This window comes from Chiloscyllium punctatum, chromosome 11 (genome assembly GCF_047496795.1).
Source record: "Chiloscyllium punctatum isolate Juve2018m chromosome 11, sChiPun1.3, whole genome shotgun sequence".
NCBI lineage: Eukaryota > Metazoa > Chordata > Chondrichthyes > Orectolobiformes > Hemiscylliidae > Chiloscyllium > Chiloscyllium punctatum.
The window spans coordinates 62,812,363-62,829,747 of NC_092749.1; the positions used below are offsets into that span (position 1 = coordinate 62,812,363).

Genomic DNA, 17,385 nt, shown 5'->3' on the forward strand with positions numbered 1-17,385 from the left:
TGCAGTCATTAACAGAGCAGAGGAAAAGGTGGGGGAATGGTGCTGGTGTAATTCAAGAGGGACTATTCCACAAAGAAGCAGGCATAACCAGGGCCCATGGCTAATCCTCTGGTCAGTAGGAAGTGGGAGGATTAAAATGAGAAGTCGTCGAGGGGGAGGACCAGTTCTGCCAATCGAATGAAAGTGTTGGTGGAGGGCGGCTAGTTGGATCAGTAGGAGAGGAAGAAACAGAGGGCGATTAGGTTTTCATGTTAGTGGATGGAGGTGTATAGGGACTGGATGTCAATGGTGAAGAGTTGGTGTTGGGGGCTGGGGAAATCAAAAGTCATGGAGGAGTTGGAGGGCGTAGGTGGTGCCCTGGATATATATGTGGAATTTATGGACAGGACAGGACGGAGTTGAGATATGAGGGGAGAAGGTCAGTGGGGCAGGAACAGGTGGAGACAGTTGCGTTGATTAGGGCAGTCAGGTTTGTGGAATTTGGGTAAGAGGTTGAATCAGGTGGTGCAGGGTTGGGGAACTATTAGGTTGGAAGCTGCGAATGGAAGATTGCCTGAGGTGATAAGGTTATGGATGGTTTGGGAGATGATGGTTTGGTGATAAGAGGTGAGGTCTTGGTTATGGGGCAGTAGGAGGTGGTGTCAGCAGGTTGGCATCTGGCTTCGGTGAGGTAGAGTTTGCGTGCCATACTACCACTGCACCCTTTGTCAGCTAGTTTAACAGTGAGGTTGGGGTTGGAGCTGAAGGACTGAAAGGCTACTTATGCAAGAGTAAGAGTTTGAAGTGGGTAAGAGGGTTGGACAGGTTGAGACAGTCAATTTTGCGATGACAGTTGGCGATAAAGAGGTCAAGGAGGAAACAAACATAATGGCTACAAGTTTGCAGTCAACACAAAGCTGGGTGGAAGGATGAGCTGTGAGGAGGATGGAGCGATGGTTCAGTGTGTTTTGCACAAGATGAGTGAGTGAGCAAATTCATGGCAGATGAACTGTAATGTGGAAAGTGTGACGTTATCCACTTTGGATATTTAAAACAGGAAGGCAGATTATCTGGCAAGAAATTGGCAACGGACAAGGTGCCACAAGACCTGGGTGCCTTGTTCATTTTACACTTAAAAGTAAGCATGCATGTGACCCAGACAGTAAAGACAGCAAATGGTATGTTGACCTTCATAGGAAGGGGATTCAAGTACAGGAGCAGGGATGTCTTGCTACAATTGTACCTGAAGTAGTTTATGTAGTTTTCGTCTCCTTGTCAGAGGATGGATGTTCTGGTTATGGAGGAAGTGCGACAAACTTTGCCAGACTGATTCCTGGGATGCCAGGGCTGATATATAAATAGACAGATCAGATCGATTAGGACTATTTTCACTGGAATTTAGAAGAATGATGAGGTGGAATATCATAAGTTATAAAATTCTAACAGGACTAGATAGGGTAATCACAGGATGTTCCCGATGACTGCTGAGTCTGGAAAGAGGGGTCAAGATTTAAGGACAATGGAGTAGGCAATTTAGGATTGAAATGAGGAGATGTTCTTCAGCCAGAGAGTGAAAGCCTGGGAAACTTTCTCCCACAATAAACAAGTGAGGCCAAAACTCTGAATATTTCCAAAGGAGGTAGACATCGCTCTTAGGGATAAAGGGATCAAAGGATATAGGGGGAAAGCTGAAAAACAGCTGGGTTGGATAATCAGCTATGATCATACCAAATAACAGAGCAGGCTTGAAAGGTTGTGCGGCCTATTTCTGCCCCACTTTCTATGTTTTTCAGTGTACCTGAACCATTAGACCCCAGTGTTCCTCTACCAATGTTAGACATTTTCCAACTATTAGTGGCATACCCTTGCTCGAAGTGTTAACAAACACTTACTCATAGTAAGGCTTTTTTTTAAACCAATTACATCCACGTTCAACAAGTGTTTTCATGTATACACTCTCCCCCAATCTGGTGTCTTCAAATTATTAATAAGCATAGAAATGACAACTAGTTTCATCAGAATGTTCTCCTTCAAGCACTTCTTAACTAATTCTGCAATAATCTCATCTCTTCAACAACAACTGCTCCTTTCAACCAATTTGCCAACAAGCAGCAGTAGTCACTCCTGCCAAACCAAGGTGGGAATCTATCATTTGACACAGTATATGGTAATGCAGTTATACCACCTTACAGCTGTGAGCAATGGCTTAGTTAAATCATGCAGTTAACTCAATTGTATGTACAGAAGCTAATTTACTGAAATCCATTACAAACACTAAATCAAAGCTCCAAATTCAGAGCAGCTTTTAATTGCAGAACAAAGGTTTATAGCAATTCACAGTTGCTAGATTCATGATAAATATTAGCTTAATCTTTACGGAAGTCACATTCTGCTGTAATTTAGACCCTAAAATACATACAAATATATCAGTTAAATCTCTGCAAATCACTAGTTCCAGTACATATGGGAAAAGTTTGTTTGCTGAAAGTATGTTTTTAAAGCACATCATATTTTTGAGTATAAATATTTTAATTCACCAAAATGGAGGTGTGGTGGTTATTGTTGAATCTCACCATCATGAAAGTTTTAGAACATACCATAACAAATTCTAACTTAGCCATCTGATGCCCATAGCAGTATCCGTGAATCAACTTTAGTTATCTTACCTAATGGTTGTAAGCTTGTTTTGCATGCTAGTGAATCTTTGCCATCCCTTTAACCCTGCTCATGGAAACTTTTGTCTGAAGTATTACGATGCTTACCTGCTTAAAATTTTATTCACTGACTCATTAAGGCTCCTATTCAAGTACTTCATGTTAAAAGAGGGGTAAAATAAGTAACACTTATGTGCTTTCCAAGCCACATGTGAAAAGGGCCACTGAAGCATGTCACAAGAATGTTCACGGCCAAAAACAAACTGGCGCAGCTATAGAAGAGCCAGCAGCAGCTGAATGTAAGTTTTGCAAATTCTAATCTGCAAGAGGCAAATCAAAAAGTGGAATTGCAATCAATACACCTGCACAGTAACAAAATCAGTAAGGTAAGAACAAACATCACACAAAGTTGACTTGCAGGGAAAGGTGTCAATCCTGAACAGATAAGAACAGCTGACTGATTAGCAGCAAACACCTCCCAGTAAGAGGGAAAGAGTAAAGTAGTTAGTACATGTCCTGTTAGCAACTTTAAACATAGTCAGGTTAGGAGTGATAGAAGATGCAAAAGAACAAAGACACTGCAACCAAAAAATGGAGGATGGGAAAGTAGCAAGGTCTCACAAGCAGACATGACCTCAGATATTGGCCAAAACAACAGGGATTAAAATAGGCTGTGACTGGGAGATCAGGTCAGGTCAGCTCAGCTCTTGCGGGTTCAGCTGAGATGTTCGGCGAAACATTCCCTTAGTTCACGTTTGGTCTCCCCAACGTAGAGAAGACCGCATCGGGAGCAGTGGATACAGTAAACTAGGTTGGAGAAGCAAGTAAACCTTTATCTCACTGAGAAGGACTGTTTGAGGCCTTGGGACCCAACAGGGACCCCAAGTATAAAATTTAAAAAGTAGATAGCATCCACAGATTAAAAAGATTCAACGTGAATGGTGTTAGGGGAGAATCTAAGAATCAAAGACAGAATCAGTTTCCGAAATACTGGCAAAATAATGAGTTGCTTTAAGATCATTGTCAAATTTGCCTATGTTTTCACAAATCAGCCATAATTCCTCACTGATTAACCCAAGGAACTGTACATGTAGGTTCGACACAGATTCACCATTTAGACTACCTGAGCTGTGACTTAAAAAGGGGACAGACAGGTTGGTGCTGAACATATCAACAAAATTTCAGAATGCCCAAGAACAACATGAGATATATGTTGGTCAACTGGAAGTTTTCCCAGAACTCTCTTACTCTGCTACCACCTAGACTGCCAATTGATTGTTGTAAATATCACCTTGCCCATTTCACCTCTGGTTGGAATGCTTATGTGTGAAGAGCTCATGAACTAGAGGTAAACATTAAAATTTTATTTGAAGTAAATAATTTTCTCCTACCCCTTATAAGGCAATATTAATTTCAATTGGAACCAGTTTTCAAACATTATGCTGCAGTGTGACACTAAGGGGGCGCCATGCAGCTTTTTAGTTTTCAGTCAGCTGCAATCATTGCTCCACATCAATTCCAGATATTGAAGAGATTACAAAGCGGGTCAAAACAAAAAGTGACCAAATACTTCGGCAGTTAACAGGTGCCCATATTTAATTAAGTGAATCATTCTTTTGTACGAATTTGACTGCACACACGTAACACTAAAACAAAAGCAGAAAATGCTGGAAAATCTCAGCAGGTCTGGGGAACATCTGTGCAGAGAGATCAGAGTTAACGTCTAGTGACCCTTCAGAACGGACATCATACCGCATGGCCAGCCGCTCCTGTCAGAAAGCCCAACCCCCACACACGGTGATTGGAGATGCCATCGGCACTAGCTTCCTGATTGACACTGGCTCTGACCAATCAACGGAGACGTCCCGGCGACAGTCAATGAAAACGGCAGGAAACGGCCCGCTGGCTGATTTCCCTTTCTCATGCTGCCTGACATCCACCGATTATAGCGGTTACATTACGCCAACTGAAGCATTGTCACTCATTTAAACCCTAAAGTCTATACACTACACACCCAAACCTTTTAACAATCGGGAGGCAGCATTCGGGCCGTCATGTCCTGCCTCTGCCAGTTCTAGCCCCCTTTGTTTCTCTCGGTTCATTAAATTTCCCTTTGGAAGTTACTGGATCTGCAACCACCGCCCTTTCAACAGGGCTATCGAAGATCGGGACTCACTAGCTTCGTTCTGATTTTACCAGTCACTTAAAACTTCGCCATTTAACACAAATCGCAATTAAAAACACAATACAACGAACTGCTTCATCGCTGTGGCGGAAAGTGCAGGACGTGTTAACTTACTTTCAGATGTAAATTCTAGTTAAAAATGTAAGAACGTCGAACTAAAAGTGGGGCGACGTTGTAGAGCCTCATGCTCTCTGGTTGAGTTGGTTACCACAGTATCTTGTTATAATGAGCCGCGGTGGGTGAAGTTGGTAGTCCTAAAACTTACCGGCAGACTCTGGACAAGTCTTGGCGGACACTGTGGATGTAGCAGGCGCCGTCTCTGAGGTGGAGTCTGGTTCTGGTCGGCTTCTGGCGGGCAGAAGTGGAGGAATCTGGGTATCCTCATCGCCGATGTTCGTGCTCTCTGCCAGCTCGAAGCCGCTGGGAGCCGGAGGTACAGGGACCGAAGGTACAAATCTGGGTGCGTCGCCAGCTCCAGGCTTGAGGGGATCCAAATCATCCAGCATTTCCTCCATACCTTCGGCGGTACGATCGTCAACAACGTCGTCTAAACGAGCCGAGGACGAGACAGAAGGAGACTGCCATTCGGGATCTGTCATGGTTCTGACTTAGTTCTTTTAAAATCTTCAGGCTTTATTTTTTTTAAACAAATTTAACTGTTCGTCTTCACCTACCTAATTGACTTAAAACGTTAAAGCGTCGCTGACGCCTGTTTGAAAGGTTGAGAAGTGCGCCACCAGACAGAGGCGGGTATAATTGAGTAAAAAGGCAGGAGACCACCCCTCCCTGCCCACTCCCCTTGTGCGGTGATTATAATAATAGAAAATGGCGTCGCCGTGATTCATAGAAACCTGGCGCCACCGGCTCCGGAGACCAGCCCAACCGAGAGGAGGTGAATGAACTGAATGACGTTATGTTCAGCCAATCAACAAAGCGGACGACGGTCATCCTCGGCGCCAGTGGATCAGTCTGGACCAATGAAGATAAAGGGGTTTGAGGTTATAATCTGATTGGTTAGACGTGCCAATGTTAGTCCACCCAGTTTTATCCTGCGCCATAATTGAAGAGGATTATTTTGTTCCGCAGTTCAAGGTGCAAAAAGGTTAGGAAATTATAATAATGAATGCAAATCACTCAAGAAAATGTGTAGTCCTTGAGGGGTTTGGAAATATCACGTCTATCTTAAGAAAAAAAATGTATATTTCTTAAGAAACTATGTTTTTAAATTTTAAACTCTTATCACATTTGTGGTGATTTTATTTTGCAGGAACGGAATGTGAAAATATTTTACGTCCCAGTGAGAATTAAGGCCTTATAAATTGCTGACAAATTACTGGAGAGGGTGGGTACCTACTTGGACTTCAATGCACGTAATTGTGAGGTCATGCACTTGGGGGGGAAAAAAATGAGGAGACAACGTATGATGAAGTTACGATACATATAGGAGTTCAAAATCAGTGATAGGACAATTTGAGAAAACATTTAATAAAGCATGCAGTGTTTTATCAGGCATTTAATACCTGAAAGGGATAATTAATTTCACGATAAGGCGCATCATCAGGACGTAAAGGACTGTGCCTCAGTTCTGTATCCAATGAGTTACACAATAATCGTTGTTAGTGCTGGTAGCACATAGATTAAGTTAATCTTTAAGTGGAACCTGCCTCACACAAGATACAATCATGTATCTCAAATGTAATGTAACCAGCTACTAAGTAATATACATTTTTATTTTAAAAATTGTTCATCAAGATTGAGCCTGTTTTACTGAAGAGTGCATCCTCTCCTTAGTATAAATAGCATGGACTGATGCCAGCAAAAAGGATTGGTGATAGTGAAACTACCCAAAACGTCTTAGCTGTTTTCATTAGCAAAAAAACATATGGGATATGGTGCCTAGTATTTATTAATAGAAAATTGTAATTGTAATATGCAGTACAAGAGTAAGGAGGTTATGAGGGACTCACCCAGGGTATTGTTTCCAAAGCTGGCTGCTGCACTTTGAGAAGAGAGTAATAGACGGAGTACAGAAGATGTTTATGAGAGTGGTTCAAGGGAGAAGTCAGGACCATTCTCTTTGGAGAAGTAAATGCTGGTGTGCATTAGTTATTCAAAAGAATGATGATTTGAAAAGGAACAATATGAAGGATGACAGGGAAGGCAGGAGAATGCTTTGGTGAGATTTCCATTTGGAGAGGCAACAGAGACATGATGGGCAAAATGGCTTCCTGTGCTATAATTGTTCTGTAAAAGTCTAATTTGTAAACAACTAAAAGAATGTTTTGTGAAGGTGCAGAGGGACCTCTAGCAATTTGTAAGAATATAACCTTGGGTGACTGTGTGGAGTTTACACATTCCCCATGTCTGCATGGATTTCCTCTGAGTGCTTTGGTTTCTTCCAACCGTCCAAAAGTGCAGGCTAGATCGATTGGCCAAGGGAAATTGCCCCATAGTGTCCAGGTATATGCAGGTTCGGTGGATTAGCACATGGTAAATGTGGTGTTATACGGAGAGGGTGGAGGAGCTGAGTCTGGGTGGCATGCTCTTCGGAAGGTCGGTGCAGACTGGATGGGCCAAATGACCTCTTTCCCACTGAAGGGATTTTATGATTCTATGAAGCAAGTTAATGTTTGCCCCTTGACCCTTCTTGAAAGGTTGAGAATGGAAGAAAAATATAATTAATAGGCTTTAAAAAATGGCTAGAGGCTGGATTAAGGTACTGAGCTTGAAGATCAGCCAGGATCATATCAAGTGACAGAGTAGCCTTATAGGGTTGAATGGCTTATCTGCTTTTATGAAGATGGAGGTCTTGAAATGGCCCAAGAAGGCCCTCACAAATGTCAAGATAGCGTCATAAAGATGTACAGAATGGAAACAGACCCTTCAGTCTGACCAGATATCCCAACCCGATCTAGTCCCACCTGCCAGCATCTGGCCCATATCCCTCCAAACCCTTCCGAATCATATACCCATCCAAATGCCTTTTAAATGTTGCAATTGTACCAGCCTCCACCACTTCCTCTGGCAGCTCATTCCATACATGTACCACCCTCTGCGTGAAAACATTGCCCCTTAGGTCCCTTTTATATCTTTCCCCTCTCACCCCAAACCTATGTCCTCTAGTTCTGGACTCCCCGACCCAGGGAAAAGACTTTGTCTATTTATCCTATCCATACCCCTCATAATTTTGTAAACCTCTATAAGGTCACCTCTCAGCCTCCGACGCTCCAGAGAAAACAACCCCAGCTTGTTCATCTCTCCCCATAGCTCAAATCCTCCAACCCTGGCAACATTCTTATAAATCTTTTCTGAACCCTTTCAAGTTTCACAACATCTTTCCCTAGGACCTTACCATTAAGTGTATAAGTCCTGCTAAGATTTGCTTTCCCAAAATGCAGCACCTCGCATTTATCTGAATTAAACTCCATCCAACACTTCCTGGCCCATTGGCCCATCTGGTCAAGATCCTGTTGTAATCTGAGGTAACCCTCTTCGCTGTCCACTACGCCTCCAATTTTGGTGTCATCTGCAAAGTTACTAACTGTACCTCTTATGCTTGCATCCATGTAAATGACAAGAAGTAGAGGACCCAGAACCAATCCTTGTGGCACTCCACTGGTCACAGGCCTCCAGTCTGAAAAACAACCCTCCACCACCACCCTCTGTCTTCTACCTTTGAGCCAGTTCTGTATCCAATTGGCTAGTTCTCCCTTTATTCTGTGAGATCTAACCTTGCTAACCAGTCTCCCATGGGGAACCTTGTCGAACGCCTTACTGAAGTCCATATAGATCACATCTACCTCTCTGCTGTCGTCAATCCTCATCTTACTTCTTCAAAAAACTCAATCAAGTTTGTGAGACATGATTTCCCATGCACAAAGCCATGTTGACTATCCCTAATCAGATCTTGCCTTTCCAAATACATGTACATCCTGTCCCTCAGGATTCCCTCCAACAAAATGCCCACCACCGACATCAGGCTCACTGGTCTATAGTTCCCTGGTTTGTCCTTACCACCCTTCTTAAACAGTGGCATCACATTAGCCAACCTCCAGTCTTCTGGCACCTCACTTGTGACTATCGATGATACAACTATCTCAGCAAGAGGCCCAGAAATCACTTCTCTTGCTTCCCACAGAGTTCTAGGGTACACCTGATCAGGTCCTGGGGATTTATCCACTTTCATGCATTTCAAGACATCCAGCACTTCCTCCTCTGTAATATGGACATTTTGCAAGGTGTCACCATCTATTTCGCTACTTTCTTTATCTTCCATATCCTTTTCCACAGTAAATACTGATGCAAAATACTCATTTAGTATCTCCCCCATTTTCTACAGCTTCACACAAAGACCGCCTTGCTGATCTTTGAGGAGCCCTATTCTCTCCATAGTTATCCTTTTGTCGTAGAGTCATAGAGATGTAAAAACCCTTTGGATTCTCCTGAACTCTATTTGCTAAAGCTGAAAGTGTTATGATCTGACAAGCCAGAGAGACATGTGAAAAACTTCATAGTCTCAAACTTCAGTAGTACAGAGCTACATAGAGTCATAGAGTTATACAGCATGGAAACAGACCCTTCAGTCCAACTTGTCCACGCCGACCAGATCTCCAGTCCCACCTGCCAGCACCCGGCCCATATCCCTCCAAACCCTTCCTATTCATATATCCATCCAGATGCCTTTTAAATGTTGCTAATGTACTAGGCTCCACCACTTCCTCTGGTAGCTGATTCCATACACTTACTACCCTCTGTGTGAAAGTGTTGCCTCTTAGGTCTCTTTTATATCTTTCCCCCCTCACCCTAAACCTATGCCCTCTGGTTCTGGACTTCCCCACTCCAGGGAAAAGACTTTGCCTATTTATCCTATCCATGCCCCTCATGACTTTATAAACGTCTATAAGGTCATCCCTTAGCCTCTGACGCTCCGGGGAAAACAGCCCCATCCTACTCAATCTCTCCCTATAGCTCACCTGCTTCTTTTAATGTTCTGTTTATCATGGACCAGCTGGCTGGAAGTCCACTGTTTGCTTGATTCAAGACCCCTGATTGACTGAGAAAAATGTTTTGTTTTACAGTATTGCTTGCAATAAAGGCTGAGTTCTTATTTTTGATCAGCTTAGATGGGAAGCTTAAATGGGAAATATAGGGTTTTCAGCAACCGCATGCACCTGCAACTGCTGCACAGTGGCTACATCCTGTTAATAAGATGCTTATTGGAGGATGACAACATTCTAATTTACCCCTCCATTGAAGAGACACAATAGTGAACATACAGCCTGGTGAAAGATCCTCAGTTCTGTGAATATCCAATCTAATATCATTATTCACATCAATCCCTTTCCACCCCTAATGTTCTGTAGAATGTTACCATCTTACATCTTACTGTTGCAATGACTGAGCATCCTCAGTGAGTTTCCACTTCTATGATCTACACATTATACACAGAAACATGTTGTCATTATCCCCCCACTAAGAAATGCAAAGAGTCAGCTTTCGAGTTTGCACCTCGAAAGTTGAAAATACCTATCCTGGCTATTTACACCCCAGCTATGGAAAAAAAAGCTTTGCTTCCTGCAGTCCTCCAGTCACTTCCCTGCATCATGCCCATTAACTGCTTGTTAAAAACATGGCTGTTTCCAATATCCCTCTGGTGATCTGATTGGACAAGTGTCAATTTCTGAATGCTACCTCTGGAGCTTTGACTGCATTGCCCAAATGCTACGTTTGCTGGGTCATGAGAAAGAGTGGAGATACACGCATTGCTGTTGCTGTGATACAATCAAAGGTGCCTGCTGGAAGAACAGAATCATCTTGTAATGGTGGAGATGTTCCACTGCTTTCACTTCAGCCAACCATGTAAGCACCTCGCAGGATATGAAATCAATATAAACATTAGAACAGTGCAATTGAATATATATTTATATGTGTCAATTGCATATACATGGAGTGGTGAAATGTTTATGCCACTAAAGTGCCCTCAAATTTTTAATCTTCCCTTTCTCTGCTTCCTACTTCCTATTGACACAGCCCTGACATTCACAATGGGGTGAAAAGAGCTGGCTGAGTTGTGTGTACTCATGAACTTGAAGAATTTGACAGGCATCTCAAGAAGCTCAGGGCCATTCTACTGAAAAGCTCCTACAGAGATGCAGGTGTACCTTCCTTGGCCTGTGCTGTTATTGGCAATGTGGTCACTGGCAAAGGGCAGAACTCTTCTTGTTGTGAGATGAAGCTCCTGGAGTGCCCGGCTGTCTCCCCATCTTGTGGGTGCCTTAAAAGGACAGGAAACCTGGAGTGAGATTTAGGTGCCTCATCCTGCCATCATCTTGTCATTGATAGTAAATACCCAAGGATAGTGAAAGTCCAAACAAATTTTCAGCAGCCACTGAACATTCTGCTGTAAATGTATCAAAGCGCCTGTCACCTTTTCCATGGAGGAAGCTCCTTGCTCACCTGCCAAAGCAAGCACAGTCGACAGACAGTGGATGAACTCCTTCATATTCATCCAGCCTAGTGTGGCCCTTTAGCATCACTACCTGACATTTTCTGCTTATCCCGTCAGGTTGAACATGCTAGTTATGGCCAAGTACTCCAGCAAATTTTCTGTATGGAATCAGCAAATGCCAGCTCCCTGGAATGCACCAACAGTCATGATAGATGTTAAATACATCAATGGTCAAGGCTAGATGTTACAAAAATACAAAACTAAAGGCTCTTTATCTGAATATTTGCAGGATTCATAATTTTAAAAAATGTGATGGCACACATTGAAATAAATAAATATCATCTGATAGGCATTACAGAGAGTGGTTGCAGGATGACAAGGATTGGGTCCAAAACGTTGAGAATTTTAAAGCTTTCAAGAAGAAGAGGAAATTCAGCAAAGGTGGAAGGATAGCACTTAGTCAAAGATAGCACTGTTGTAATAGTGAGAGATGACTTTGGTCAGAAGCTCAGAGTGCAGAATTAGTTTGGATGGAAATGGGGAATAGCAGGAAAAATAAGTAATTACTGGAAGTAGTTTTCAGCTCCCCTAATCTGACTAAAAAGTATCCAAGAAGAAAAATCTTGTGTGTTTATAATCATCATGGGTGACTTCAGTCTATACTTAAAATTGACAAATCAGATTGGCAATAATAATTTGGATGAAGACTTCAGAGAATGCTTTTATGATAATTTCTTAGAGCAACCCATTCTAAAATCAACAAGAAAAAAGGTTATACTGGACTTGGTACTGAGACAGGATTAATTAATTATCTCAAAAAAAAGGCTTCTTTAGGTAGCAGTGAAACCATATGATTGAAATTTATGCCCAGGTTGAAAAGGAGAAGAATATGCCTTTTGTTTTCCTGTTAATATCTTGAGGACTTCAATCAGCCAGTTCTTTAGCCTTACAAATTCTAGAGAAAACAGGCCTAATTTATATAGTGTCTCCTTATAACTTAACCCCTAAAGTTCAGGTATCATTCTTGTAAACCTATGTTGTTTTCTCTCCAAAGCCAATATACCCTTCATTTATTGTGGTGCCCAGACCTGCTCACTGTATTCCAGGTGAAGTCTAAACAGGGTTTGGTATATATGCAGCATAATTTCTGTATCCTAATACTCCAGTCCTCCAGATATAAATGCTGGCATTCCATATGCTTTTTTCATTATTTTCTGCACCTGTTCATTGTATTTTAAAGGTCTATGAAACTGAAGCCTCAAGTCTTTCTGAACATCCATTATATTTAAATACATCTAGAAAGTATTCTGATCTATTCTTCTTTAATCCAAAATGGATAACCTCATACTTGCTTACACTGAACTCCAGCTGCCACGATTTTATCCATTCACATAGTCTATCAATAGCCCTTTGTAATTTTATGCTATCCCCTACATGTCTACAAATGTCGCCTAACTTTGTGTCGTCAGCAAATTTGGATGTCTACACCATTACTCATTTGTAAATAATGTGAATAATTGACGTCCGAACACAGATCCTTGTGGGATACCATTGGTCACATTCTGCGAACTTGAGTGCCTATCCATTATCCCTACTTTCTGTCACCTGCCATTAGACCAATTCCCCAGCCATATCAGAAATTTGCACTCAATTCCATGGATTTCTGACTGAGATAACACACTCTTATGTGGGACTTTATCAAATGCCTTGTGGAAGTCCATTTAAACAACAACCACATAGACATTCCCTGTTCACTACCGCAGTCACCTCTTAAAAAATTTGGTGAAGTTTGTCAAACATTACCTATCTGTCACGAATCCATGCTGGCTCTCCCTGATTAACTGAAAATTTTCACGGTGTTCAGTTCCATATCTTTGATTATGGACTCCAACAATTTCCCCACCAATGACTTTAGGCTAGCTGATCTGTAATAACATGGTTTTCCTCTTTTACCCTTCTTAAAAGGCATATGCAATTTTCCATCCCAGAGGGCTGACCCCTATATCTAGGGGAAACTGAAAGATTATAGTTAGGGCATCTACAATGTGTTTCCCAACTTCCTTTAACAGCCTTACCTGGAAAACATTAACACCCAGTGATTTGTCACTCTTTAATTCCATTAACTTCATCTTTATCTATGTTTTATTTACATTAATTTGTATTCAGTCCCTGTTTCCGATTTAGTATTAATTTCTTCAGGACTATTGGCAAGTTTTCCTACTTTTCTACTTAAATACTGAAGCAAATTAATTATTCAACATGTCTGCCATTTCCTCATTGTCATTGACAATATCCCCACTGAGTCTTCAGTAGGCCAACATTGCTCCTGACCGCCCACTTTCCATTTATGTTACTATAACCTTCTTTCTTATAGATTTTGATGTCACTTGCAAGTTTCTTTTCATAATCCCTTTCAGTAGAAGCTGCTTTGTGGCTCGTCATTGTATCTCTCCCATTCAGCAGCATCTTTTGTTTTGCATTTTTGTAAGCTCTTTTAGTTCTATGCTATCCATTATTTCTTTAGTTATTCATGCCCATCACTCTTTTTCTAAGTGATGGAGCTTTTCTCTTTGAGGGGTATAAATGGCAGGTCAGATGATTGATCAGAATAAAAAGAATGGCTGAGAATGATTTAAAAGGTTCACCAGGAGAAAGAAATTACAATATGAGGATAAACTAGCTACAATTGAAATACCAGACGTTTCTACAAGTATCTAAAAGGAAAAAGAGTAAGTAAAGTGAGTGTTGATCCTCTTAGACAGTGAGTCAATAGTAGGGCTCAAAAGTCAGGTCTCACAGAGATATGTGGTAGGGCCTCAACTTAGTACAATTTAAGTTAGTGGCTTACTTGAAGGCAAGTAAAGGGGCGTGGTTGCTAAATTTGCAGATGGCACAAGGTAGTTAGGAAAGTACGTTGTGAAGAGGGTTGCAGACCAACATAGATAGGTGGGCAAAAATCTGGCAGTTCACTTTAGCAGAAAGAATTAAAATGTAGCTAATTACTTAGATGGAGAATGACTGCAGAATTCCAAGGTGAAGAAGGATCTAGGTATAGAATGTTAAAACATAGGTACAGCAAGTAATGTAAAAAAAAGGACAATGGAATGCTCTCCATTTTTATGACAGACAGTGAACATAAAAGTAAGAATGCTCTACTTATGCAGGGCATTGATAAGATCATACTTTGAATACTGTTTGTAGTTTTATTGAAGAAGTCCTTATTGAAGAAAGATTATAAACGTATTAGAGGTGGCTCAGACAAGGTTTTCTATATTGATACCTGGAAAGAGTGGGCTGTTTTATGAGGAAAGGTTAGAGAGACTGTGTTTGTTTCCATTGGAGTTTAGAAGAATGAGAGATGTCTAGATTGAAGTGTATAATATCCTGAACAAGCTAGACATGGAAAAACATTTCCTTCTGAGTGATTCTAGATCCAGGAACACTTTTAAAATTAGGTGTCGCCCTTTTAGGACAGAGATGAAAATTCTTTTGGATGGAGGCAGAGTCATTGACTATTTTTAAGGCAGACATAGCTAGATTATTGTTAGGCAAGGAAATCAAGGATTATGGGACAGAAGGTAATTGGATTTGAAACACAAACAGAACATCCACTATTTTATGTGATGGCAGAGCTGCTTGAGGGGCTGATCACCTGTTTCTGCACCTAATTCATAAGTTCATATGCAACATTGAGTGTCAGAGATCTCGGGCGTTTTTGTCTTTCAGTGGTTGTAGACATGTGTTAGCGATGTGCTCACTAGATTGTGTTTCTGAATATAATCTGATAGATAATCTGAACATAATCTTGCCCTGATAATGGGCTTCCTGGATGCTTATGTATCAAAACATTTACAGGATGTATCCCATTATGAACTCCTGTAACAACCAGAATGGGATCTTGTCCTAATGTGACAGTATTAGCCCAGAAAAGGCACATTAGCATAAGAGGTGACATCAAGTTTGACCATACATAGAGTTGATCATGCAGGAGGTAAAGCATTCATTAGTCACCACAAGGTCTGAACACCAGAAAACAAATAGTTGTGCATAGAAAAGGATAAAAAGTGTCTTATCTCTTTGCATCTGTTTGGTGCACAGAGTAGGACTATATGACCAGAGTGGAATAGGATAAGAAAATAGCCTTGAGCACACAACTGTGTATGAGATATACATGCTTGCAGTTCTCCATGCACATGTACAAACTGTGCAGTTAAAGAGTCATAGAGATATACAATAGAAACAGACCTTTCGGTCCAAGTCGTCCATGCTCACCAGATATCCTAAATTAATCTAGTCCCATTTGCCAGCACTTGGCCCATATCCCTCTAAACCCTTCCTATTCATATACCTATCCAGATGCCTTTTAAATGTTGTAATCGTACCAACCTCCACCACTTCCTCTAGCTGCTCATTCCATACACACCCCACCCTTTGCGTGAAAAAGTTGCCTGTGGGTCTCTTAAATCTTTCCCCCTCGGCTTAAACCTATGCTCTCTAGTTCTGAACTCCCCACCCCAGGGAAAAGACCTTTTCTATTTACCATATCCATGCCATGCATGATTTTATAAACCTCTATAAGGTCATCCCTCAGCCACCGATGCTGTAGAGAAAACAACCCCAGCCTATTCAGCCTTTCCCTATAGCTCAAACTCTCCAACCCTGGCAACATCGTTGTAAATCTTTTCTGAACCCTTATCCTTCCTGTAGGAGGGAGATCAGAATTGCACACAATATTCCAAAAGTGGTCTAACCAATGTTCTGTACAGCCGCATCATGACCTCCCAACTCCTATATTTGATGCTCTGACCAATATATAAAAGCATACTACACACCTTCTTCACTATCCTATCTACCTGAGACTCAACTTGCAAGGAACTATGAACCTGCATTTCAAGGTCTCTTTGTTCAGCAAAACTCACCAGGACCTTACCATTAAGCATATAAGTCCCTCCATGATTTGCCTTTCCAAAATGCAGCACCTCACATTTATCTAAATTAAACTCCATCTGCCTAGGCCCATTGCCCTATCTGATCAAATCCTGCTGTACTCTGAGTTAACTTTCTTCGTTATCCACTACACCTCCAATTTTTGGTCGTCTGCAAAATTACTAACTATACCTCCTATGTTCACATTCAAATCATTTATATAAATGACGAAAAGCAGTGGACCTAGCATTGATCCTAGTGGCACACTCCTTGTAACGTCTAGTCTGAAAAGCAACCCTCCACCACCACCATCTGTCTTCTACCTTCGAGCTAGTTCTGTATCTAAATGGCTAATTCTCCCTGTATTCCATGTGACCTAACCTTGCTAATTAGTCTACCATGAGGAACCTTGTCAAACACCTTACTAAAGTTCATATAGATCACGTCCACCACTCTGCCCTCATCAATCCTCTTTGTTACACCTTCAAAGAACACAATCATGTTAGTGAGATATGATTTCCCACGCACAAAGCCACGTTCCATATTTCTGTATACAGTACTAAAAGAAATGAAGACATGGTCAATTCTTCTATTCCATTCAGATCTGCCTGCAGTTTATTTAGTTTGCAATTAAGGTCTCACACACACACATGCACTTATCGCAGTGTCGTTAACATGCTTAGTTCTTCTGATGGTTATATGCATATTGCTGATATAAATGGCAAAGAGCAACACCCTTGCAGTGTCCACTTCCTGCACACATACTCTGCTATTGGTAATTGTGTTCATTCCATGCAAGTGTGGTTTGCTCTTTATCCAATTTTAAATCTGTTGATCTATACCACAAAATGCAACTTTATTTAGAAGCCTTTCTTGCAGCCCTTTACAATTTCTATTTTTTCTATTTCAGTTTCTTAAGATTGGTATCAAAGGACATTTTTCCATCCTAAGGAGCTATTAAAGATATGATCATGTAGGTCATAGAATACAACTCCCAATTAGAGTCCTAGAGTACAGCATGGAAACACACCCTTCGGTCCAACTCATCCACGCCGATCAGATATTCCAACCCAATCTAGTCCTATCTGCCAGCACCCGGCCCATATCCCCCCAAACCCTTCCTATTCATATAACCATCCAAATGCCTTTTAAATGTTGCAATTGTACCAGCCTCCAACACTTCCTCTGGCAGC

At 41.4% G+C, this 17,385-nt stretch overlaps 1 protein-coding gene and 1 long non-coding RNA gene across 14 annotated transcripts in view; one reads left to right on the forward strand and one right to left on the reverse strand.

Moving 5' to 3' along the window:
• The window catches only part of LOC140483037 (reticulon-1-A-like), a 110,433-nt gene extending 104,844 nt beyond the window's left edge, over nucleotides 1-5,589 (reverse strand). For all 7 annotated transcript variants that reach the window (XM_072580933.1, XM_072580931.1, XM_072580928.1 and 4 more), the window contains exon 1: nucleotides 5,084-5,589. In XM_072580933.1, the coding sequence (XP_072437034.1) occupies nucleotides 5,084-5,417 (334 nt within the window). In that variant the 5' untranslated portion in view covers nucleotides 5,418-5,589. The remainder of the gene's footprint in view (nucleotides 1-5,083) is intronic.
• Nucleotides 5,590-5,689: 100 nt separating this feature from the next.
• LOC140483039 (uncharacterized) overlaps nucleotides 5,690-17,385 on the forward strand; it is an 87,138-nt gene continuing 75,442 nt past the window's right edge. For 6 of the 7 annotated variants that reach the window (XR_011961859.1, XR_011961861.1, XR_011961860.1 and 3 more), the window contains exons 1-2: nucleotides 5,690-5,920; nucleotides 6,086-6,160. This is a non-coding gene — a long non-coding RNA (uncharacterized lncRNA). The remainder of the gene's footprint in view (nucleotides 5,921-6,085; nucleotides 6,161-17,385) is intronic. The other variant, XR_011961864.1, reaches the window with a different exon arrangement.